Raw genomic sequence first — 20,548 nt, forward strand, 5'->3', positions numbered from 1 at the left:
ATATTCCTTCCCCATCTTTCTTCTGTAACATTTTTAAAAATGCTGTCTTCTGGGTAAGAGCAGACTATGTGTAACTTGCTCTTATTCTTTAAGAAAGCCACGCTGTGGGGGCGCCTGTGTGGCTCAGTCAGTTAAGCATCCAACTCTTGATTTTCAGCTCAGGTCATGATCTCAGGGTCGTGAGATGGAGCCCTGAGTTGGGCTCCATCCTGGGGGTGGAGCCTGCCTAAGATTCTTTCTGTCCCTCTGCCCATCCCCCCAGTTCACACACGTGCTCTCTCTCTCTGTGGGACCTGTATGTCTTGCTTACCACTGTGTTGCCAGGACCTAGCTCGGTTCCCGTCACCAGGTAGATGCTTTTCCAGCTGCAAGTAGTGGACTCCCACTCAAGCTCACTTCAGCAAAAGGGAAATTTGGAATAAGAACTTCGGCATCTTGGTCACCTTCCTGTTGGCTCCACCGAGGAACGGGAGAGTCTTCTTCAACTGTATCATCCCAAGTTCACAGCGGTATCCTAGGTCTTTTCTTCTGTCCCCCTGAGACCTGCAGGGTCCACGGGGAGCTGCCTGGGGTCCACACTTGGCAACACTGACTTTGTGGCCTGCAGTAGATGGGAGAGTCAGTGAGGCTGACTTCTCAGCAGAAGTCACTGTGGGAAGGAGCTGGCTACTGCTGCCCAGCTCAGCCCAGTCAGATGTTGATGGCTAGCTCCTGACCCTCTTGGCTGTGTGACAAGGGCTCCAGTTCGACCTGCTCTAATTCACAGTAGTGCCCCATCCACATCTGTTGGTGGAATGAAAAAGAATATTCCAGTCACCTCTGGAAGAGTACTCATCATTTCTGCCACCACAAAGGGATTCCTGTTGCCTCAGCAGGTGAATGCTGTATTTCTTTCCTTGGGGCCTGGCCATAGGGCCAAGTTTGACTGCTCTTGAATCAGCCCTGGGGCTCAGAGTCATTTATCGGGCTCTAAAAAACTGTGAAATCATCACTTTTAAACATATGTGTCCCTCCCTGCCAGGGTTAGCTGCCCCTCACACCTCTTCCTAAAGCCCAGCTTGCTGGCCATCCTTATGCTATGGTGTGTGGCAGCTGAGGGGTGCAGCTTGATTGCTCCCTCCACCCTCCCCATCCCTCCTCGAGTTTGACTGCCTTCCAGAACCTCCCTTTGATTGGGATGCCCGTGCATCCAGGCAGGCACCTCCCATCGTCACCTGCTCTCTGACGGGATAGGGGAAGCTCCTTCTCCCCATGTTCCCCAGGTTCCAACCACAGAGGCTTGTGACACCCCCACACTGCTTCTAATAGTCACCCCTGTTCTATTTAATTAGCATCCAGCTAATTACACACTGTGGTTTCTTCAGAGTGGGCCGGGCAGGCCTGCTGCCTCCCTGGGGCTCTTGTCCACGACATGGCAGGGGGAAGGTCCTCCAGGATCCTCTGGTGGGTTAGGGGTGGAGCCATTGCCTGTAGGAGAAAAAAAATTACAAAGGGAGATTAATTTTGTTCCTCTTATTGTGATCTTTTTTTATTTATTTTTTTTATTTTTATTTATTTTTTATTTTTTTAAAGATTTTATTTATTTATTCTACAGAGATAGAGACAGCCAGCGAGAGAGGGAGCACAAGCAGGGGGAGTGGGAGAGGAAGAAGCAGGCTCACAAAGGAGGAGCCTGATGTGGGGCTCGATCCCATAACGCCGGGATCACGCCCTGAGCCGAAGGCAGACGCCCAACCGCTGCGCCACCGAGGCGCCCCTGTGATCTTTTTTTAAAAAAAGATTTCTTTTATTAGAGAGAGAGCGCATGGTGGGGAGGGCAGAGGGGGAGAGAGAGAGTCTCAAGCAGACTCCCCACTGAGTGCAGAGCCCGACACAGGGCTTGATCCCATGACCCTGAGATCATGACCCCAGCCGAAATCAAGAGTCAGATGCTCAGCTGACTGCCCCACCCAGGTGCCCCTATTGTGATCTTTTAATTATGGGGTATGTAGGCTTTTGAGGGCTAGCCTGGGAACCTGTCAGCATGTCTTCCAAGTTCCAAAGAACTGACTTTCAAGTAGAATACCCAGACAGGCCAGTTGAGGGCGCTGAGGTCCACACTGTAGTTCTTAAGGTTCCTTTGGCGTAGACCCGGCCAACAAACATCTGTTGAGCATTCACTATGTGCCAGGCACCATGCGGGGTGTCCAGGATTGTGCAGATGAGTGGGGAACACAGCATGCCTTCGGGGGATTCCAGAAGCTGGCCGTTGGTTGTTCGGAAGAATGGGTGTCAGGACAGAAGTCACCCTAACATTGGGGAGGAGTCAGGAGGGTGCCCTGGAGTAGCGTCACGAATGCTGATTCTTGCTTTTATTCTCCTGTCCTTTCTTTAATTACTGTTATTTAAAAATTCTTTATAAAGGGACTAGAATAAAAAGTTTTATTGTTAAGCTTTAAAATAAGCAGGGGTCCTCCACTTTCGGTCTACTTGAAGGCTCAGCCTTGTGTCCTCCACCTAGGCTGTAATGCCCACGAGATCTCCAGAAGTCTGAAGCACCGTCTTGGGAGAGCCCCGAAGGCACTTGCCCTTGACCCCGCCTCCCATGGGCAGTCTCATAGCTGTTCCATGTCCCCAGCCCCGGCGGCTGGCTCCTCACCCTCCCTCTCAGCCGGAGAGCCCAGCTGCTGGCTTCTGCTTGCAATGAAATGCCCTGGACAGCATTGTCTGCCTGAAAACTGGGGGGGCGGGGGGGTCCTTGATATTGGAGGACCCCTATTCACTCAATCAACATTGATTCGGCACCTACTGTATGTTGAACAGTGAGGTTGGTAACAGGGATACAATGCAGCAGGAGCCCATCGTACTCTATTTAAGTTAGGGAGGCAGACAAGGTGGATGTAAACAGGTCAATAGAATGTAATCACAGCTGGGGTGAGGTTCTCCAAAGCACCTCAGACGTTCCTGGTCTCTCACACGGGACTGTGTGACTCCTTCATCCATAGAGCAGGTGTGGGACCATCTCTGCGCCTCCCTAAGTTTGGGCGTTAAACATCCCCCAGATCTGGTTCATGGCATTCCTGTGCCCGTGGCTGGCCCTTGGGTCCCCAGGCTCTTCTTCCTGTGCTCCCTGAGGCCGTGAGGGGGCTGTTTCTCAATTCAGGCTTATACCTGAGGGCCTACCTTTTCTTTCTTTCTTTCTTTCTTTCTTTCTTTCTTTCTTTCTTTCGTTCTTTCGTTCTTTCGTTCTTTCGTTTTCTTTCTTTCTTTCGTTTTTTCTTTTATCTTTATTTTTCCCCCTTTTTAAAGTTTCACTTTTATTAAAATTTAAAAAATTTTTTAAAGATCTTATTTATTTATTTATTTGCCAGAGAGAGGGAGAGAGCGAGCACAAGCAGGGGGAACAGCAGGCAGAGGGAGAAGCGGGCTTCCCACTGAGCAAGGAGCCCGACACGGGTCTAGATCTCACGATCCTGGGATCATTACCTGAGCCAAAGGCAGACGCTTCACTGAATGAGCCACCCAGGCATCCCATAAAATTTTAAATTATTTTAAAATGATTTTTCTTTTTAGGTAATCTCTGCCCAACTTGGGGCTCAAACTGTGACCCCAAGAGATTGAGAGTCCTGTGCTCTACTGACTGAACTCAATTTCAAACATATGATAAAAGTAGAAAGAGTAATGTAATGAGCCCCATGCACCTGTCACCCACGTTCAGCGGTGATCCGTTCGGTGGCCCATCACATGTCATTTCTGTCCCCTCCTGCCCTCCATCCTCGGCCACTGGATTATTTTGAAGAAAATCCCAGAAAACCATGTCAGGAACTCATGCAGTTCCGTCCGTAGGTATTTAGAAATGTGTCTTTAAATGATAAGGACTCTTTAAAAAAATGTAACCACAATGCCATTATCACAGCCAAAACTTTCCACACTAATTCTTCAATATTGTCCACCATCTAGTCCCTGTTCACATCTCCCAGGTCATCTCCCAATTGCGTCTCACGGTGGGTTTGTTCAGATCAGGCTCCGGAGGAGATCCACACGTCACACTGGATGGTTGCATCTCTACGTCTGCCTTTTCTCCTCGCTGCGGAGCTAAAGTGCAGTGCGCAGAGGCGCGCGTGCCCCGCGTGTGAGGTGTGGTCAGTGTCGACATACGTGTGGCCTTGGGAAACCGTCTCCACAGTGTTCCGCTGCTTTTTCGTTTTACCTTCCCCTTCCCTCGTTTTCTTTCTTTGTGCCTTTGCAGTGCATTCAGCCAGGTCAGTCATGCGGGAGAGTTCAGGCTCTTGCCAATTGCAGCCCCGGGGGTGGTGCTGACGGTGGTCCTCTGTTCACCGCACTTCCTGACATTGGTAGTTAGATGTTCATCTGATTCTGTCTCGATGTTTTGAGGAAAGGCCGGGCCATTTTGTCAATGTGCTTCCATCCACAAGTGCCTCCTTCTGCTCTGAGGAGTTGGCATGTGGGGAGAGGCCAAGCCCCCCTTCCTACGCGGCCTGGGTGACAGCGGCTGTCAAGGCTGTGCGGTTTCACGGTGTCTTTGCAGTGGGAACTCCAGCGGGCTCTGGGCTGAGCCTCCAGCCCTGGCTCCAGGAGGCGGCAGGAGTTTGCATCAGGGCCCCACCACTCACTGGCCACATGACCCCAGACAGGTTCCTCGGCCCCCTTGGGCCTCAGTTTCCTTGTCTGTAGGATGGGGATAGCGCAGAAGCCGTTTGCTTTGTGCCGGGCTGCTTTTAGGAGATGGGGTTCCGAGGGTCTCCACCAGCTTGGTCGTGTTCCTTCCGAGTACACTTGAGAGAGTCCCTGAGCTGCCACACACAGGCCCGTATGTGGTTGCCAGGGCACAGGCTGTGTGGTGGCCGCGGTCGGGCCACAGTTCACATCTCAGATGGAGCCCGCCCCAAGGACAGAGTCTGGCACCCCAAGACACCTTGGTGGAGGTGGCGATCTGCCGTAGGAAACCCTGTTTCTGCGGCTCGTATTACAAACTATGATCACAACCGGGTTAAAAAAAAATAGAGAAAAAAGACGGAAGGAAACTGTCTTAAAGGTGCAGTGTTTCTTCTCATTCAGGTGGTGGGGTTCGGGATTACATGTGACTTTTTAGTTAACACTTTTCTGTTCTTTCCAAACTACCCTGTCTGCCTCTGGAGTCGTCCCTGAGCCTGTTGAGAATAGAGGGGGCGCCTGGCGTTGGCTGTGGGTGGGGGGACCCAGCACGTGTGGGAGCAAGCCTGGGGGCCTGCGCCTGCCCCTCTGCCCAGGTCTGGGGTCATGGCTTCTCCATCAGGACGTCCGTCACCCCAGTCGCTTGGTTAAGTCTGCTAGTAGGGTCCCCACAGCAGTCCTGGCGGGAGCGTCCTCCCGCAGCCATAAGTGGCACATCTTGTACTCTTCACCGTGCTTACTGTTTCCAGGTCCTGGTGCCCTGCAAAGGAAGCTTGTCGAGCAGCGTTCAGTCCACTTGTCAGTTTGAGTCCTATATTTTGATACCCGTGGAAGAGCACTTTCAGACCTTAAATGGAAAGGTATTCATTTCTTTGTGGGTCAACCAGGGTCCCTCACTCAGTGTTTGGGAAGGGGGGGCAGGGGGTCCTGCGTCTCACCCTGTCCCTGCTGTGGTAAATGATGGCTTGGACACGCACAGCAGCCCGTGTCATGGGGTTGGAGGGCCCCTGCCTTTGAGGAAAGAGGAGATGGTAGTCAGGAGCAGGGCCTGGCTTGGCCTCTGCCTGGGAGGAGGGCAGGTAGAGGGGTGGGGAGGGCAGGGCATCTCTCCCTCCTCGAGGGCCTCCTGCTGGTAAGTCTCTGGAACACCTCCTGAACGAGGTCTTGTCAGTAACCTGTTTTCTCCCCGTGCTCTTGAAAGCTCATCAGTTATTTGGCCACAAATAGGACATCAGGGGTGAATTTTAACTTTTTAAAAAACATTCTTAAAAAAAATGTTATTAAAACTTAAGCCAAAGCAAAAAACAAAAACAAAAAACAAGCATGTTTTAAAAACTTAAATAAGTAAAAAAAAACCCCAAAACAACATTCTTTTGAAATAATCTCAAACCTAGAGAAAGCTTCAGTAAAGCACAAAGAACTCTCCTACACTCTTCCCCCAGATTGGTCTGCTGTGAGCATTTTGGCCGCATTTGTTTTCTCAGTCCCTCTCCCCCACACCCCCACACGCTATTGTTGCTTTTTCTGAACATTTTTCAGAAAAAGAGTGAGTTGCAGATACCACGTCCCTTTATTCTAAAACATGCCTTTCCTGCGAATTACAGCAGAATGAGCGCACTCAGGAAAATGAACCGCTCAACACACTGTCCTCATACAAATCGTGCTAATTATACAAATAATATCCTTTCCTAGAAATTTTTTTTTTTTTCTTTTCAGATCCAGGACCCTGCAGTGCCTTTAGTTGGTGGTCTTTTAAGCTTCCTTCAATTTGGCACAATCCTCGGGCTATCTTTGTCTTTCATGACATGGACTGTTTTGCTTTGTAGCCTCTCCCTCAGCCTGGGGTTCTCAGAGGTTCCCTCATGGTTGGAAGGGCGTTTTCTCTCTCTCAGCATGTTGTGACAGGAGATGTATGACGTCTGTCTTCTTTGGGGTCCGCGTTTTCTTACTTTTTAAGGGGAGGGAGCGAGATTCTGGGACAGGGTGTTCTGCTTGTCGCCGGGACTGGCATGGGCCCGGGTGCATTTGATGCAGCTCGGTCCCTTGGACCTGACAGCCAGGGCTCGTGTGGGCCTGTGGCGGGAGAGGAGGAGCAGAATGGGGCACGGGGTTACTGGGATGCCACCTGGGGGGGGTGTTTAGCAGCCCTGTTCGCCATGCCAGTCACTGTTAGTTTGTTCTCTTTGGGGAAGCCAAATCTACAAGGAGAACAGAGGAGTCACACTTACCACGGCTCGTCTGCTGGGGCAGCCCATCCGTGGCCAGAGTGCTGAATGTGGTGGGGACGGCAGCATGCCTTCCCCAGCCCTGTCCCCATGCAGTGGCAGGTCATTCCAGGAGAGCCTTCTTCCTTCCTCCTGTCCCAGAGGGTACAGGTTTTCTTCTGCTCTAAGAACCAGCTTAATGTGTCTGTCACAGTATTTAAAAAGGATCAGCCGTAGCTACAGGGCGAACAAAGAGGAAGGAAAGCATTTTAGAATCAAAAAGCAAATTGGAAGAGTGTTCTTGTTCCCCTGTAAAGCCCCATTGGAGCAAAGGCAGACAGGTCGGAAGCAGCGCTGTATCGGGGGCCGGGTGGAGGGGGGATCAGTGGTCACCCCCGGCTGCTGGTGCAGTGACGGCTTTCTTGTTCCAGGATGTCTTTATACAAGGAAACAGGATTAAATTAGGAGCTGGTTTTGCCTGTCTTCTCTCAGTGCCCATTCTCTTTGAAGAAACTTTCTACAATGAAAAAGAAGAAAGTTTCAGCATACTGTGCATAGCCCATCCTTTGGAAAAGAGAGAGAGTTCAGGTATTCTGGGAGAAAAACCCCTTTCCCCTGATTTGGAGAATTGTATTGGTTGAACTTCCTCCTGACCGTAGCTGTTATAAACATCCCATAAAATATTCAAGAGCCCATTAGAAGCATGCCTGACTTTGCAGTAATTCCCCAGAGCTTAATCAAAAAGTCTTCTTGAGCTAAGACAATGTGGCTGGTGGCTGCTGTGTAAGGTTGCACAGGTTGGACATTACACAGTTCTGGGAGGCAACATCAATGTAGACCTCTGTGTGAATGTTGCCCCCTGGAGTTGGGCAGGGTGGTAGCCCTGGCTTTGACACTGGGCCTCAGTGTTAGAGCTAGCTCTTATACCATTATTGCCCCCCCAGCCCCACTGTTGTGCCTCTTTGAGAGCTCATTATTTTTAATAAATAATAATTGTTCAGTTGTTTCAGGAAATTGAGATAACAATGTGCTGAATGTTCTCTGAGGCCTGCATTGCCAGGAATCAGGTCGTCTTCACCAGAGCCTCATAGGTCATGCCCATGGTCTCAAATTGTTCTCAAATTGTTTTGTCCAAGGAAAGGGCTTCAGGAGGGCCAGGCTCTCTGGATCCTGAGCTGTCCTGTAACGAGGCTGCTCTTGGGCAGTGTCTTGAAATAATTCCCGTCCTCTCCTGGGAGATGGGGCTCCAGACCCTGGGGGAGCAGGGCAAAGGATGTGGTACTTCCCCCATTAGGAAACTGTGAAGGCTTCAGCCAGCCTGACCCTCTATCTCTTTTTCAGAAGAGCCTTCAACATCTTCAGATCCATTTACCCTGAAAACCATCGAAGATGTGAGGGAGTTTTTGGGAAGACACGCGGAGAGATTTGACAGGAGCATTGCGTCTTTCCGGCGAACATTCAGGGAATGTGAAAGAAAGAGCCTCCGTCAACACATAGTCAGTAGCTGTGTCTTGCTTTGCCAGGATGCCCTGGCTCAGGCCGGTTCAAGAACACGGGGATCCCTCTCAGTGCATTCTGAAACTTTGCTGCCTCCACTGTTGGGAGCTTTGTTTAAATGTTTCCTTCTAACAATAAAAGTAGTACAAGCCACTGGAGAAAACTTGAACATGACAGAGTATGAAAGTGAATATTGTTATCACCTATGTGAACCCCAAGGGAAATTTTCTCTTACCCTTCATGCATATACACTTAAAAAAAAAAAAAAGTTGAAAAAAAAATCACATAATTTATTTGATAAGCCTGTATCAGGACTTAAAGAGCTTGTCACCCAGGAAGTACATCCTGTGAAATGTTCTCACTCCAGGACACGTGACATGTGACACGTTTCGGGGTTTGTGTTTGGGACTTGGATTACGAGTGACCTGTTTCTCTGCTCTGTGTTGCGCAGGACTCGGTGAATGCTCTCTACACCAAATGTCTCCAGCAGCTTCTGAGGGACTCTCACCTGGTAAGCTACAGGGCTTTCAAATGAGAGAACTACTGTTTGCCCACATGCCCAATCCGAGCTTTTTAACGATACCTTCTTGTCCTGCAGAAAATGCTTGCCAAGCAGGAGGCCCAGATGAACCTGCTGAAGCAGGCAGTGGAGGTAAGAGGCCAGGCCAGTGCGGCGAGAGAAGGCAGCGGTGCTGGGGGTGGGGGGGCTCCCCCTGTCACCCCTGCGCGCTCGCAACGGGGCTCTGTTCGTTGATTCCGCAGATGTACGTCCAGCACGATATTTATGATCTGATCTTTAAATATGTGGGGACCATAGAGGCAAGCGAGGTAGGTCCTAAATCCCCAGCATCCCGGTTGGAAGCCCTTTATTCTAAGCTTTTCAAGAAATTTGAAACTTCGTTAAAATCTGTTGTTAGGATGCTGCCTTTAATAAAATCACAAGAAGCCTTCAAGATCTTCAGCAGAAGGACATTGGCGTGAAACCGGAGTGCAGGTAAGAGTTTGTGCTGCCGTCGCTCGGCATCCTCGGAGGCTGGGGCGTTCTGCTTCTGGAAACAGGACTCTCAGCGGCAGGAACTGCACACGGATTTGACTTGGTTCATTCTGAGGAGCAGTGCGGTTACTTGTGACCAAAGATAAAGGACTTTGGTTGGCAGATGTCACCCTCCTCCCCCTGCTGCCAGCTGGGTGGGAGCTCGAGGGGCGGGGGTTTCGCACAGCTGGTCTCTTGACAGGCACACCGCTCACCCAGGTGGGTCCTGCGTGCAGACACCGCTCCTCGCCTGCCCATCTGAGGGAGGCCTGCCAGAGAGGCACCTGGCTTTGAATTAATTTATGTTTCTTTAGGCTACAAAAATGTCTAAAGTATTTATGTTGAAACGATTTTTTTTTTAAAGATTTTATTTATTTATTCGACAGAGATAGAGACAGCCAGTGAGAGAGGGAACACAAGCAGGGAGTGGGAGAGGAAGAAGCAGGCTCCCAGCAGAGGAGCCCGATGTGGGGCTTGATGTGGGGCTCGATCCCATAACGCCGGGATCACGCCCTGAGCCGAAGGCAGACGCTTAACCGCTGTGCCACCCAGGCGCCCCTATGTTGAAACAATTTTAACTCCTTTGAGCTATCTCACTCTGGGGGCTAAGGATTTTTACTTTTTTTCCCCTCATTTTTTGGTGCAGCTATAATACTGTTTTGCATCCTGAATGGGACATTCAGAGGTGTTGAGTTTGCCGCTGATTTGAGTCTGATTGCTTCTGGGTTTCTACTTTTGTTTGTCGTTACTTTCAGTTGGTTGTAAGCAGTGTAAGTCTGGGGTGTGCTATTAGATCAGGGAAGAAGGGCCTTCCCACTAATTCGTCACTTTCCAAATTATTTTGCAGCTTCAACATACCTCGTGCAAAGAGAGAGCTGGCTCAGCTGAACAAGTGCACCTCCCCACAGCAGAAGCTGATTTGTTTGCGAAAGGTGGTGCGGCTCATAACCCAGTCTCCCAGCCAGAGAGGTGTGTGCTTGGGGGAGGGGCCTGATGGTGACGTAGACGCTTCCGTCCAGATGCAAAAGTCTGTTAAGGAGCGGTGTTGTCTTCAAGGATCACACCAGTGGGCTGACGTGCAGCAGAGCACCCCCATGTGAGCACCCTGGAGTCTGCTCTGATGCGTGGGTGCCTAGTAACGGGGATTCGGGGGTAGGAAGGCAGATAAGGGTAAGAGAACGGTGGCGGAGGAGGAGCGGCCTCAAAAGTGAGCCAGGCCTCCCCATACCGCCGTGGGCGTCACACAGCTGGTCTATAAATCAGAATCCAAGTGGCATAGGTTCTTTGAGACCCTGCCTTTTCAGTAGCTTCGGGGTTCCAGAATGACACTGCCCACAGCCCAAGTCTGAGCTTGCCAAGGTACAGCAGTGTGTGTGATTGACTTTAAGCTTCCTGTTGGGGTTCTCTTGAACCTGTCATGGCGCTAGGGTGTGGGTGTATGGCCCCATCAGGATGTTCACGGCCGACCGTTTAGTCCGCGGCCACATTGCTCACCGGTCCCCTTCTGCAGCTGTGTTCCAACCCGAAGCCGTTCCACCGACAACCTTTTTTGGCTAAAATTACCTTTAATTTAAAAAAAAAATATCCAAGCTGGTGATGGGCACACGGGGGTTCAACTATTCATTAGATCCTTCTTCCTAATTTTGTGTCTGTTTAAAATTTTTCATTATAAAAAGTAAAGCAAAACAGGCTAAGAAAAAAAGTAAAAGGGAGTCCTACCCGTGTGTGCAGATAGGGGGTGATTGTCAAAGCGCATTAAGTGAAATAAAAGGGAGCGTATATGGTGCTCTTCTAACGACATTCCAGAAAAAGGGGGTGGCTCTGCACCCAGATGCACGGTGGTGAGTTCCTGGACTGTCTCCGGAAGGTTAGGTGGAAGCAGCAGCAGTAGCCTCTGGGGGAAGATTGGGCAGCAGGGACGGGGGAGACAGTCACGGTTTGCTCTTTATTGCTATTCACATTTTTAGACGTGAATGGATTCCTTAAAATTTCAAAATGAAAAAAATTAAATGTGAGCATTAGACTTTGCAGTGTATCAAATGGAAGTGACCTCAGGAGGAAAGAGGCTTTTCTCGGTGGCTCTGGGCACACCTTCACCTCGTGTCCGCCGTCACTCACTTGAACTGCCTGGAAGGTGGCGAGGGGGAGTCTGCTTGGAATTTCCTCCTTTTGCACATGTTCTGAGAATGCTAGGCATTCATTTCCCTCTCAAATGTGACAGTAATTCAGGACCCTATAAAGGAAATTGTGCAGTGGAACTTCTCCCTGATGGGTAGTCTTACTGGATTGTGCCTTTGTGGGTTGGATGATGGGGGGAAGTTGAAACACCGGTCTCATGATGGCTTCGAACATGTGTTTTCCCCCCCCTGCAGTTAACTTGGAGACCATGTGTGCTGATGATCTGCTATCGGTCCTGTTGTATTTGCTTGTGAAAACAGAGATCCCTAATTGGTAATATTTTGGGTTATATTTTAAGTATTTCTTTTTCAAGATGGCAGCATTGTGCTGGGATGGTTTTTTTTTTTTTTTTAAAGATTTTATTTATTTGACAGAGACAGAGACAGCCAGCGAGAGAAGGAACACAAGCAGGGGGAGTGGGAGAGGAAGAAGCAGGCTCATAGCGGAGGAGCCTGATGTGGGGCTCGATCCCATAACACCGGGATCACGCCCTGAGCCGAAGGCAGACGCTTAACCGCTGTGCCACCCAGGTGCCCCTGGGATGGTTTAGTATAACTCCAGGACATCCAGCGCCCCTTTTGAGTCCATGGTTGTGTCTGCCCTGCCTTCGTTCTGCAGGGGGTGGCTGTCATCCCATTTACAGATGGGGAAACTGAGGCCCAGAGAGTTTATGGAACACGCAGCTAGTCAGTGACTCAGTGGGATGCTAACTGCAGTTCTGTTTGACTCCAAAGCCCGTTCTCTTCTGATGGGAACCCCAGGGTCACTTTATAGTAGTTAGCTTTTTAAAAACTGGTGTACTGGTATACTGGAAAGGACCAAGTAGTTTTCCTTATTTTCCTAATTGCACACTCTAGAGCTTAAGGGGGGAGCAGTCATAGCTCCTGGAGCTAACTGACTTCAGTCACTAAAGTCCATAGCGCTGTTTCTGGAGAGGTGTTAATTGATTGGGTCCACAATAGTGAAACTTTTTTCTTCCTTTTGTTAGGATGGCAAATTTGAGTTATATCAAAAACTTCAGATTTAGCAGCTCAGCAAAAGATGAATTGGGATACTGCCTGACCTCAATTGAGGCTGCGATCGAATATATTCGGCAAGGAAGCCTCTCCGTTAAGCCGCCCGTAAGATCCCTCCTGCCCTGGCCTTTCTTTGTGGGTGTCAGGGCACCTTTGGTAGGGTTCTGAGGTTGGCGGGTGGGGAGGGAGATTCTCTTCTTCTTTTTTTTTTTCCTCAAGATTTATTTATATGAGATCGAGGGGGCGGGGAGCGAGTGAGCATACAAGCAGGGGAATGGCAGAGGGAGAGGGAGCCTGACATGGTTCTCCATCCAAGGGAGATCATGACCTGAGTCAAAGGCACACGCTTAACTGACTGAGCCACCCAGGTGCCGTGGGGGAGGGGGATTCTTAAACGGTCTCCCAAGAATGAGGCCTCTGCTGTCTAAGGGCTCTGAGGCTTGATAGCCACCCAGCAGCCTGAAACACTAAGGACCCAATTGGTTATGAAAGTTAGCAGAATATGACCGGGATTCAGTTAAAATCCTGCTTTATTAATCCTTGCCATTCTCAAAAAAGCACATAGGCAGAAGGGAGAAGCTAGAAACCATGAGTTTGGATACCTAGGCAAGAGATGGGATTATTCACATATGCAATTTTAGGACTCACTGGCCTTATGATTTTCTCGGTAAGCTATGCTTAGGGGAGGTGGTTGTATTTCTATGTGAAGTGTAAGAATCTTACACCAAGATTGCACTGTTGGCCTACTGCACCAGCTGGCAAAATGTGACAGTACACACAGAAGTCACAACGTGGAAATTAGTAAGATGAAGAGATTCCTGTATTACACACCAGGAGTCCTGCAGACTGAGCATTCCCTTGATCTTAATTTTCTGGTGATGGTAGAATCTCCCAAAATAATGATAAGTTAAAATATCTGGAAAAAAACCAGAGGTCTGCCCAGACAGGTGCACTTGGGTGAAATCACTCATTGTTAAAATATTTGTTTTCCTGTCTTTCTCCCATCCCTGTATATTTCACGTAATTTAAATTATATTGTATGTAGCATTTTACACTGTTTTTACCAAAAGAATAGTTGTTGTTTTTTTTTCTGATTAGGAGACCAGTGCTTGCTTATAAACCATATTTACCATATACAGTTGACCCTTGAACAACATAGGGGTTAAAGTTGCTGACCCTCCACGTGGTCGAAAATCCGCATATAACTTGTGACCCCCCAAGACTTAACTACTAGTAGCCTACCATTGACCAGAGGCCTAACTGATGATATAAACAGTTGATTAACACATATTGTGTATGTTATATATATCATATATACCATACTTTTACAATAAAGTCAGCTGGAGAAAAGATGTTACTAAGGGAAATCATAAGGAAGAGAACATACGTTCAGAGTACTGTCCTGTGTCTGTCGCCATCTAAGTGGAGCCGTGCAGTTTAGCTCTGTGTGCTCAAGGGACAGCTGTATACACTTGCAGGGAAGATAGCAAATACCTCTCACAAACTCACCAACTGGGGATGACTTATTAACGTTTTGGTACATGTCTTTTTTCTGTGCCTGTACAATTTTTTAAAGACTTTATTTATTTATTTTATTATTTTTTTAGTTTATTTTTTAATTAATTAATCTATTTTTGATTTAAATTCAATTAGCCAGCATACAGTACATGACTAATTTTTGGTGCAGTGTTCAGTGATTAATTAGGTGCATATAACACCCAGTGCTCATCACCTCACATGCCTTCCTTATTTTAGAGAGAGAACGTGTGTGTGTGTGTGTGTGTGTGTGAGCAGAGGGAGGAGCAGAGAGAGAGGGAGAGGGAAAGAATCTCAAGCAGACCCCATGCTGAGCGAGGAGTCTGACATGGGGCTCGATCCCACAACCCTGAGATCATGACTTGAGCTGAAACCAAGAGTTGGACGCCCAACCGACTGAGCCACCCATGTGTCCCTACACAATTGTATTTTTAACTAAAATTTGAGACTGTGCTCCTCTTGTTGACACATAGGCTGATGGTAGGAATTGCCTGATGCTTCTCCATGGGGCCAAGGGTGCCCCTTGTCACCTAGAGGGAGGTGCTGCCATCCCCTTGCTGCCCCCATAACTGCACAGTGGCCATCCTGCTTGCTTACTTTCTGTGACGTGTAAGCAGCAAGGCTAACACTTGAAGCCTTTGACCAGAACGGAAGGAGGTGGCTGACCACACAGCACTCGTCAGCTTCCCACACCCACTTTGACTTCAGACAATATCCCGAGTGGGATCTGGGGGAGTTGTTTTGGTTTTTAATTTTTATTTATGTATTTTTAAAGACTTTACTTTTAAGTCATCTCTACACCCACCAGGGCTCAAACTCACAATCCCAAGATCAGGACTCGCATGCTCCACCAACTGAGCTAGCCAGGCACGCCTGCTTGGGGGGCGTTTTGAGGGGTGGCCCCTCTTGTGCTGGTGTTTGATTCGAGCCCAGCACTTGTGTTTGCCCTTGGTCAAGTCTGTATCTCTAAGTTTCTGTCTGCTTCCTGTCCACCCTGAAGGTGGTGCTGTGTGTTTCACCTCTTGCTGGGAGTTTACAAGAATGAACTAGGGTGTTTGGAAGGGCCTTTGTGAAGCATGAGCTGATACTGGTGCCCTCAGCTCGGTTCTCCAACACCCCCACGTCTGGGTGTCTCTGTTTCCAGGTTCTCTGGTGCGTCCTGTGTGGATAGGCTCTCTGGGCAAGGTGGGGATACCGCCCTGTGTGCCCCTCTTGTCTAGGGTGTCTGCCCCCGGTCCTGGTCCAGCCTTTCTGCATGGGGGTGGTTGGTCCCGCCAGGTGTTGGGACAAGGTGTGCCTCATCCTTACAGGTGGCCATGGAGCCAGTCCCTTGGGCCTTGCGTGGGGCAGGCGTGAGAGGTGCTGCTTACCTGTGTTGATAGAACAGGTGTGGTGGCTTCCTTGTCTTTTGTGATGCCGGCATTGAGATTATGCCTTGGCCTTGGTCAGCCTCAGCTCCTGACTGGCTTCCTGTCCTAGTGCAGTTCTGTCTTGGAAGGTGTGAGGCCAGGACAATGTGTCCGTGTTCCTTCCTGGGGAAGGAGCTCAAGTGGATCTCCACAAAGCAGGTGAGGTTTCTGGAGAGCATTCAGGACTCAGTATTAGTAAATCAAATTTTGTTTTCCTATTACCTCTTTATGTAATATGATGTAGTTTCACAGAAATTTCCCCTCCCCCAAGATCTAATTGTCTCTGAGGTGACCATATATACATTCTTTAAGCATAAAGACTTAAAAGACTTGAAAATCAAGACTAGTTTTTTTTTTTTTTAAGATTTTATTTATTTATTTGAGAGAGAGAGAATGAGAGAGAGAGAGCACGAGCAGGGGGAGGCTCAGAGGGAAAAGCAGACTCCCCGTTGTGCAGGGAGTCCCATATGATACTCGATCCTGGGACTCCAGGATCATGACCTGAGCCGAAGCTTTTTGAAAATGAGCATTACTAGGATGACTCTAGTTTAACCCTTGGAGACCAAAAAACAGAACCCTGAATGAATCAGTCCCCTTCTCTGTTCAGCTTCTTGGGCTTCTGGTCTTTCTCACTGTCCTGGGTTTCTCATAAATAGTATTTACCCCCCTTCCCAAACAGATCTGAGCTGATACGCTGTCTCTTCCAGTAGGTCATTTCTTCTTGAAGGTTCAGACCCCGAGGACTTGCCTCTCTTCATCACTGCCCTTCATATAGTTACCCGGAGTGGAGGAAGGGACAAGCAACAGTGTCTTTCACGTTTCTCTGACTCTAAGCTGCTTGGCTATAAATCACTGAATAAAACAGGTTGTTAGAAATTTATACAGCAGATGGCAGCTGGGAGAAAACGGGCTCTCGTTCTGAGAGGTTGGTGTGTGTTTAACCCTCTTAGGGCTGCCAGTGTGAGGGACCGTGCCTGACAGAGGACCCCAGAAAGGGGCCGACCCCTGAGGTGTCACCCAGGATCTCTGGGTCAGAACTTCAAGGGCCATGAAGGGCCTTCTCCCATACTTTTGTCAGGGTTCGGTGAGTTCTTCTGGCAGCAGCTGGCTTTACCCCCCACTGAGACTCTTTTGAGGCAGTTAATTCATCACCCGTCAAGTTGCAGGTTCTCCAGGGAGCGTTGAAATGTCTCGCTAGGAATTATTTCATAAAGGAAGGATGCATTTTTAGATTTTTGTATCTAACTAAACATTACTTGCAACACAAAGACGTGAATTTATTATTTGGGGCAGACCTCAGCGTATCACAGGATTTGGGAACAGTGGCCATCTTCGTCTGCTGTTTTAATAAGCATGTTCAGAAAGCAAGACTCCTCTCTCTCCTGCTCCTGCTGCTTGACACTGGGAAATCTACAACAGTCTGTCAGATGGCTGTCCTCTCTGTATGCCCAGGGCTGTGCAGGCTTTAGGACAGCGGTCTGAGAGAAGGAGGCGGCCAGGGGCAATCCAGGCTTCCGTCCTGAGGAGGATGGTGTGAGCTCGCTACATTCCACACTCAGTGATGACACATTCCACGCATGAGCGCACAGAGGCAGTGTGTCCCCAGGCCCCTAGGGCTCCCCGCCCAGCGGCTGCTTCCTGGAGGGACAGATGGCAAGCCCTTCGCCCGGCCCGATGAGGATCTGCTCTCTGGCCCAGGGAGAGAGGCTCTGCTGACCCTGTTCTGTGCAGAAATATCAAGGACTGCACCCGGGTTCTCCATTGCGAAGGATCTGCTCTGACATCATGTGACAAGTTGATAAAAACAGATTATTGGGTTTTTCCTGCAGGAGTCTGAGGGCTTTGGTGACCGTCTGTTCCTGAAGCAGAGAATGAGCCTGCTGTCTCAGATGACTTCAACTCCCATTGATTGTCTGTTTAAGGTAAGACACCGGGAAAGCTGTGCGGGCACAGGCATGTGAGGGACGTTTTGTATCTCCTGTGTCCATCAGGGCAGTGTGCTTGGTTCAACACCTAAGTTCGCGTTGTGCCCAGCATGGGTGCAGGAATGCTGAGGTTTTACGTCTGGGCGTCTCCCCCAAGGTGTGCTGTGCCGTGGCCAGGAGGGGCAGCATGCCTGGAGCCCCCTTCCCAGGTGGTCCTCTCTCCACCTGTTCGTCGAGGCCAGCTCCGAGGTGCAGAGCTGACGCCTCTCCTGGGCTCCGGGAGCCCCGCACCGCCGATGTTCACGTGAGCACGCCCCAGGCCGAGAGCTCAGCGTGCAGCGGTGGTTTTATCACTCAGCGTGTGCAGGCGGCTCCCTGCTCAGATGTGATTGCCCCCGGGAGGCTAGCGAGGTGCCCTCCTGGGTCGTCGGCAAGGGCTGGGTGAGGGCAGACCTCCTCAGGGAGCCTGTGGGTGCTTCTGGCCACCCAGAGCCTCCGTGGGTTCCTGGAGCACTCAGGGAGCTTCCCAGGGGCAGCGTGCTCCCCAGAACATCTCGCTCCCTGAGAGGAGCACATCCTGGAATCCCAGGGCCAAGCCCTGCCCGGCTGGCTCGTTTGTGGATGGGATCTCTTGCTACTGCAGCCGTTCCCTTTCCCCACAAACCGAGGCTTTGTTAGAACACAGGAGTTCAGGACCGAGGTGTGTTCTAGGAAGGGGTCTGCATCCACCCTGAGGTTCAGGAGGCATGATCCTCCCCCACGATTGCTTTGGGAATTTTGTCGTGTTGTTTTAAGCTATGGAAGATTTGTAACATTTCCAAAAGTAAAGAGAGTGTAAATGCACACCCACGTGACCATCTTCTTGGCCATCTCTGTCCTATTTCGTCTCCACCCCCACCTGCTTTCCCTGTCCACCCAGATTATTTCAAAACACATCCCAGAGAGCAAGTCCTGTCATCCATGCGTGGATAGAAACATGTTTCTGTAAGGAGGCTCCAAAACTTCACGCCTTAAGAAGAGAAGCATTCCTTAACTTTGATAGTGTTTTTAATGTCACTTTGTAGCACATTGCAGCGGGTAACCAGAAAGAAGTGGAAAGACTTCTGAGCCAAGATGACCAAGACAAAGATGCCATCCAAAGGATGTGTCACCCTCTGTGCTTCTGTGACGACTGTGAGAAACTTGTCTCTGGGTAAGACTGTCCCCGTGGAGGCTCAGTGTGCTGGCAAGGAGGAGGCGCGGGCCTGGGCAGAACTTTCCACTGGTGTGTCGTGCGATTTTTTTTTTTTTTTAAGATTTTATTTATTTGAGAGAGAGAATGAGAGAGTGCGTGCACACACATGCATGCGCGCGCAAGAGCAGGGGGAGGGGCAGAGGCAGAGGGAGAAGCAAACTCCCCACTGAGCAGGGAGCCCAATGTGGGGCTTGATCCCAGGACCCCGAGATCATGACCTGAGCTGAAGGCAGACGCCTGACTGAGCCACCCAGGCGCCCCTGTTGTGCAATTTTGAATCCCTTGCTGCACTCAACTTCCTCTGCTATTAAATGGAGACAGTAACATCCACCTCTTTGGAGAATCAGGTGGAATAAAGGTCATAAAAATACTTGGCACGCTGCTGGTCTGGATGCCAGAGTAGGTGGGTACAGAGCCTACCCAGCCCCAGAAAGTAGATTTTAGGATGGAAGGAATGTCAGCTTCTCCGGTGACCTTTAGGGTTTCCCTTCCCCTTGTCAGGCTATTCTGCTGGGTTCAGAGCCTAGAGGGGTGGGTGGGGGAGGGATGCTGGAACCAGACGCCTCACCCTGCAGGAGACGGAGCAGGGCTTGCATGATCTCTCGGACACTGTTAAAGAGATACAGCTTGGCTCACATCCTGAGATCTGTGTGCTAGCCCCAGGACGCTGGCATGTCCAGCCTGGTCGGGAGAGGCTTTTCCCTGCCATTCCTAGGGTGTATTTTTCTATGTCTTCTATCTCTCTCTCTTTTTTTTTTTTTAGAGAGAGCATGCGAGTAGGGGTGGGGAGGGGCAGAGGGAGAGGGAGACTCTAAAGCAGGTTTCATGCTCAACATGAGCCCAATGTGGGGCTTGATCTCACGACCCTGAGATCGTGACCTCAGCTGAAATCAAGAGTCGGATGCCCAGCCAACTGAGCCACCCAGGGGCCCCTCTTCTCCCTCTTTTAGGAGGCTGAACGATCCCTCCATTGTCACTCCATTTTCCAGAGATGACAGGGGTCACACACCGCTCCATGTGGCCGCCCTCTGTGGTATGTGGTTTTGGGTTGGCCTTTGGTTGGGCTACTAAGGCAAAGGGATGGAGCCAGGGGAGGCCCAGCAGAGGCCTGACTGATGGGGGCGGTGGAGTCGGGTGTGGAAGGGCCTGTGTCATGGGCCACCCTCAGGGACTTTGCTGTTTTCATAATGGTCGCACAGTATTCCATCCTGTGAACTGATAAACCACACAGAATCTTCTGTGGATATCTAAGACTCTTTTCCAATACCTTCTGTTGCTGAGAGGTGGACCAGAGCTGAGCCCCCTCCGGAGAGGGAGGCCCACCCCAGGAAGTCTGACTTGATGTTAGCTCTGGTTCCTCTCAAGGGGAGAAACACTTCCTGGCATGTCCCCTGCCAGAGAATAAGAGGGTAAAATAATGGGACTTCCCGTTTAGGATTTGGAGAGCCCCGGCTCTTTCCTTCTCTCTGGTGAAATCCTCTGTTCTGCAGGGCAGGCATCCCTCATTGACCTCCTGGTCTCCAGAGGCGCGGTGGTAAACGCCACGGACTATCACGGGTCTGCCCCACTGCATCTCGCCTGCCAGAAGGGCTATCAGAGCGTCACGGTGAGCAGGGGCGCCACCCCGTGCACGTGCTCAGACGAGCCCAGCTCCGCGTGTCCACCTCACGGCCCCGCTCCTGCCTCGCATCCCGGCTCTTCCACAGCTCACAGGATGGCCGTGTGTCCGAGGCCCCGGCACCTGCCTGTGGATCCACTGGACAAAACCCTCCGGTGTCGACTTGAAGCCTCACGGTGGCTTCTGGGGAGAAGGGTGGGACTGTGGGCCTTGTTCTTTAATCTCTCAGCGTTTTGAAGGGAAGG

At 50.1% G+C, this 20,548-nt stretch overlaps 1 protein-coding gene across 6 annotated transcripts in view; it reads left to right on the forward strand.

Annotated features, from left to right (window-relative positions):
* Nucleotides 1-20,548, forward strand: part of ANKRD27 (ankyrin repeat domain 27) — a 48,160-nt gene that overhangs the window by 9,344 nt on the left and 18,268 nt on the right. For 5 of the 6 annotated variants that reach the window (XM_002916070.4, XM_019796241.2, XM_034672447.1 and 2 more), the window contains exons 3-16: nt 5,403-5,513; nt 7,289-7,445; nt 8,199-8,353; nt 8,806-8,865; nt 8,953-9,006; nt 9,117-9,182; nt 9,272-9,348; nt 10,235-10,356; nt 11,760-11,838; nt 12,554-12,686; nt 17,356-17,448; nt 18,516-18,643; nt 19,636-19,718; nt 20,176-20,291. In XM_002916070.4, coding sequence (XP_002916116.2) covers nt 5,403-5,513; nt 7,289-7,445; nt 8,199-8,353; nt 8,806-8,865; nt 8,953-9,006; nt 9,117-9,182; nt 9,272-9,348; nt 10,235-10,356; nt 11,760-11,838; nt 12,554-12,686; nt 17,356-17,448; nt 18,516-18,643; nt 19,636-19,718; nt 20,176-20,291 — 1,434 coding nt within the window. The remainder of the gene's footprint in view (nt 1-5,402; nt 5,514-7,288; nt 7,446-8,198; nt 8,354-8,805; nt 8,866-8,952; nt 9,007-9,116; nt 9,183-9,271; nt 9,349-10,234; nt 10,357-11,759; nt 11,839-12,553; nt 12,687-17,355; nt 17,449-18,515; nt 18,644-19,635; nt 19,719-20,175; nt 20,292-20,548) is intronic. The other variant, XM_019796242.2, reaches the window with a different exon arrangement.

Source organism: Ailuropoda melanoleuca, chromosome 12, assembly GCF_002007445.2.
Source record: "Ailuropoda melanoleuca isolate Jingjing chromosome 12, ASM200744v2, whole genome shotgun sequence".
NCBI lineage: Eukaryota > Metazoa > Chordata > Mammalia > Carnivora > Ursidae > Ailuropoda > Ailuropoda melanoleuca.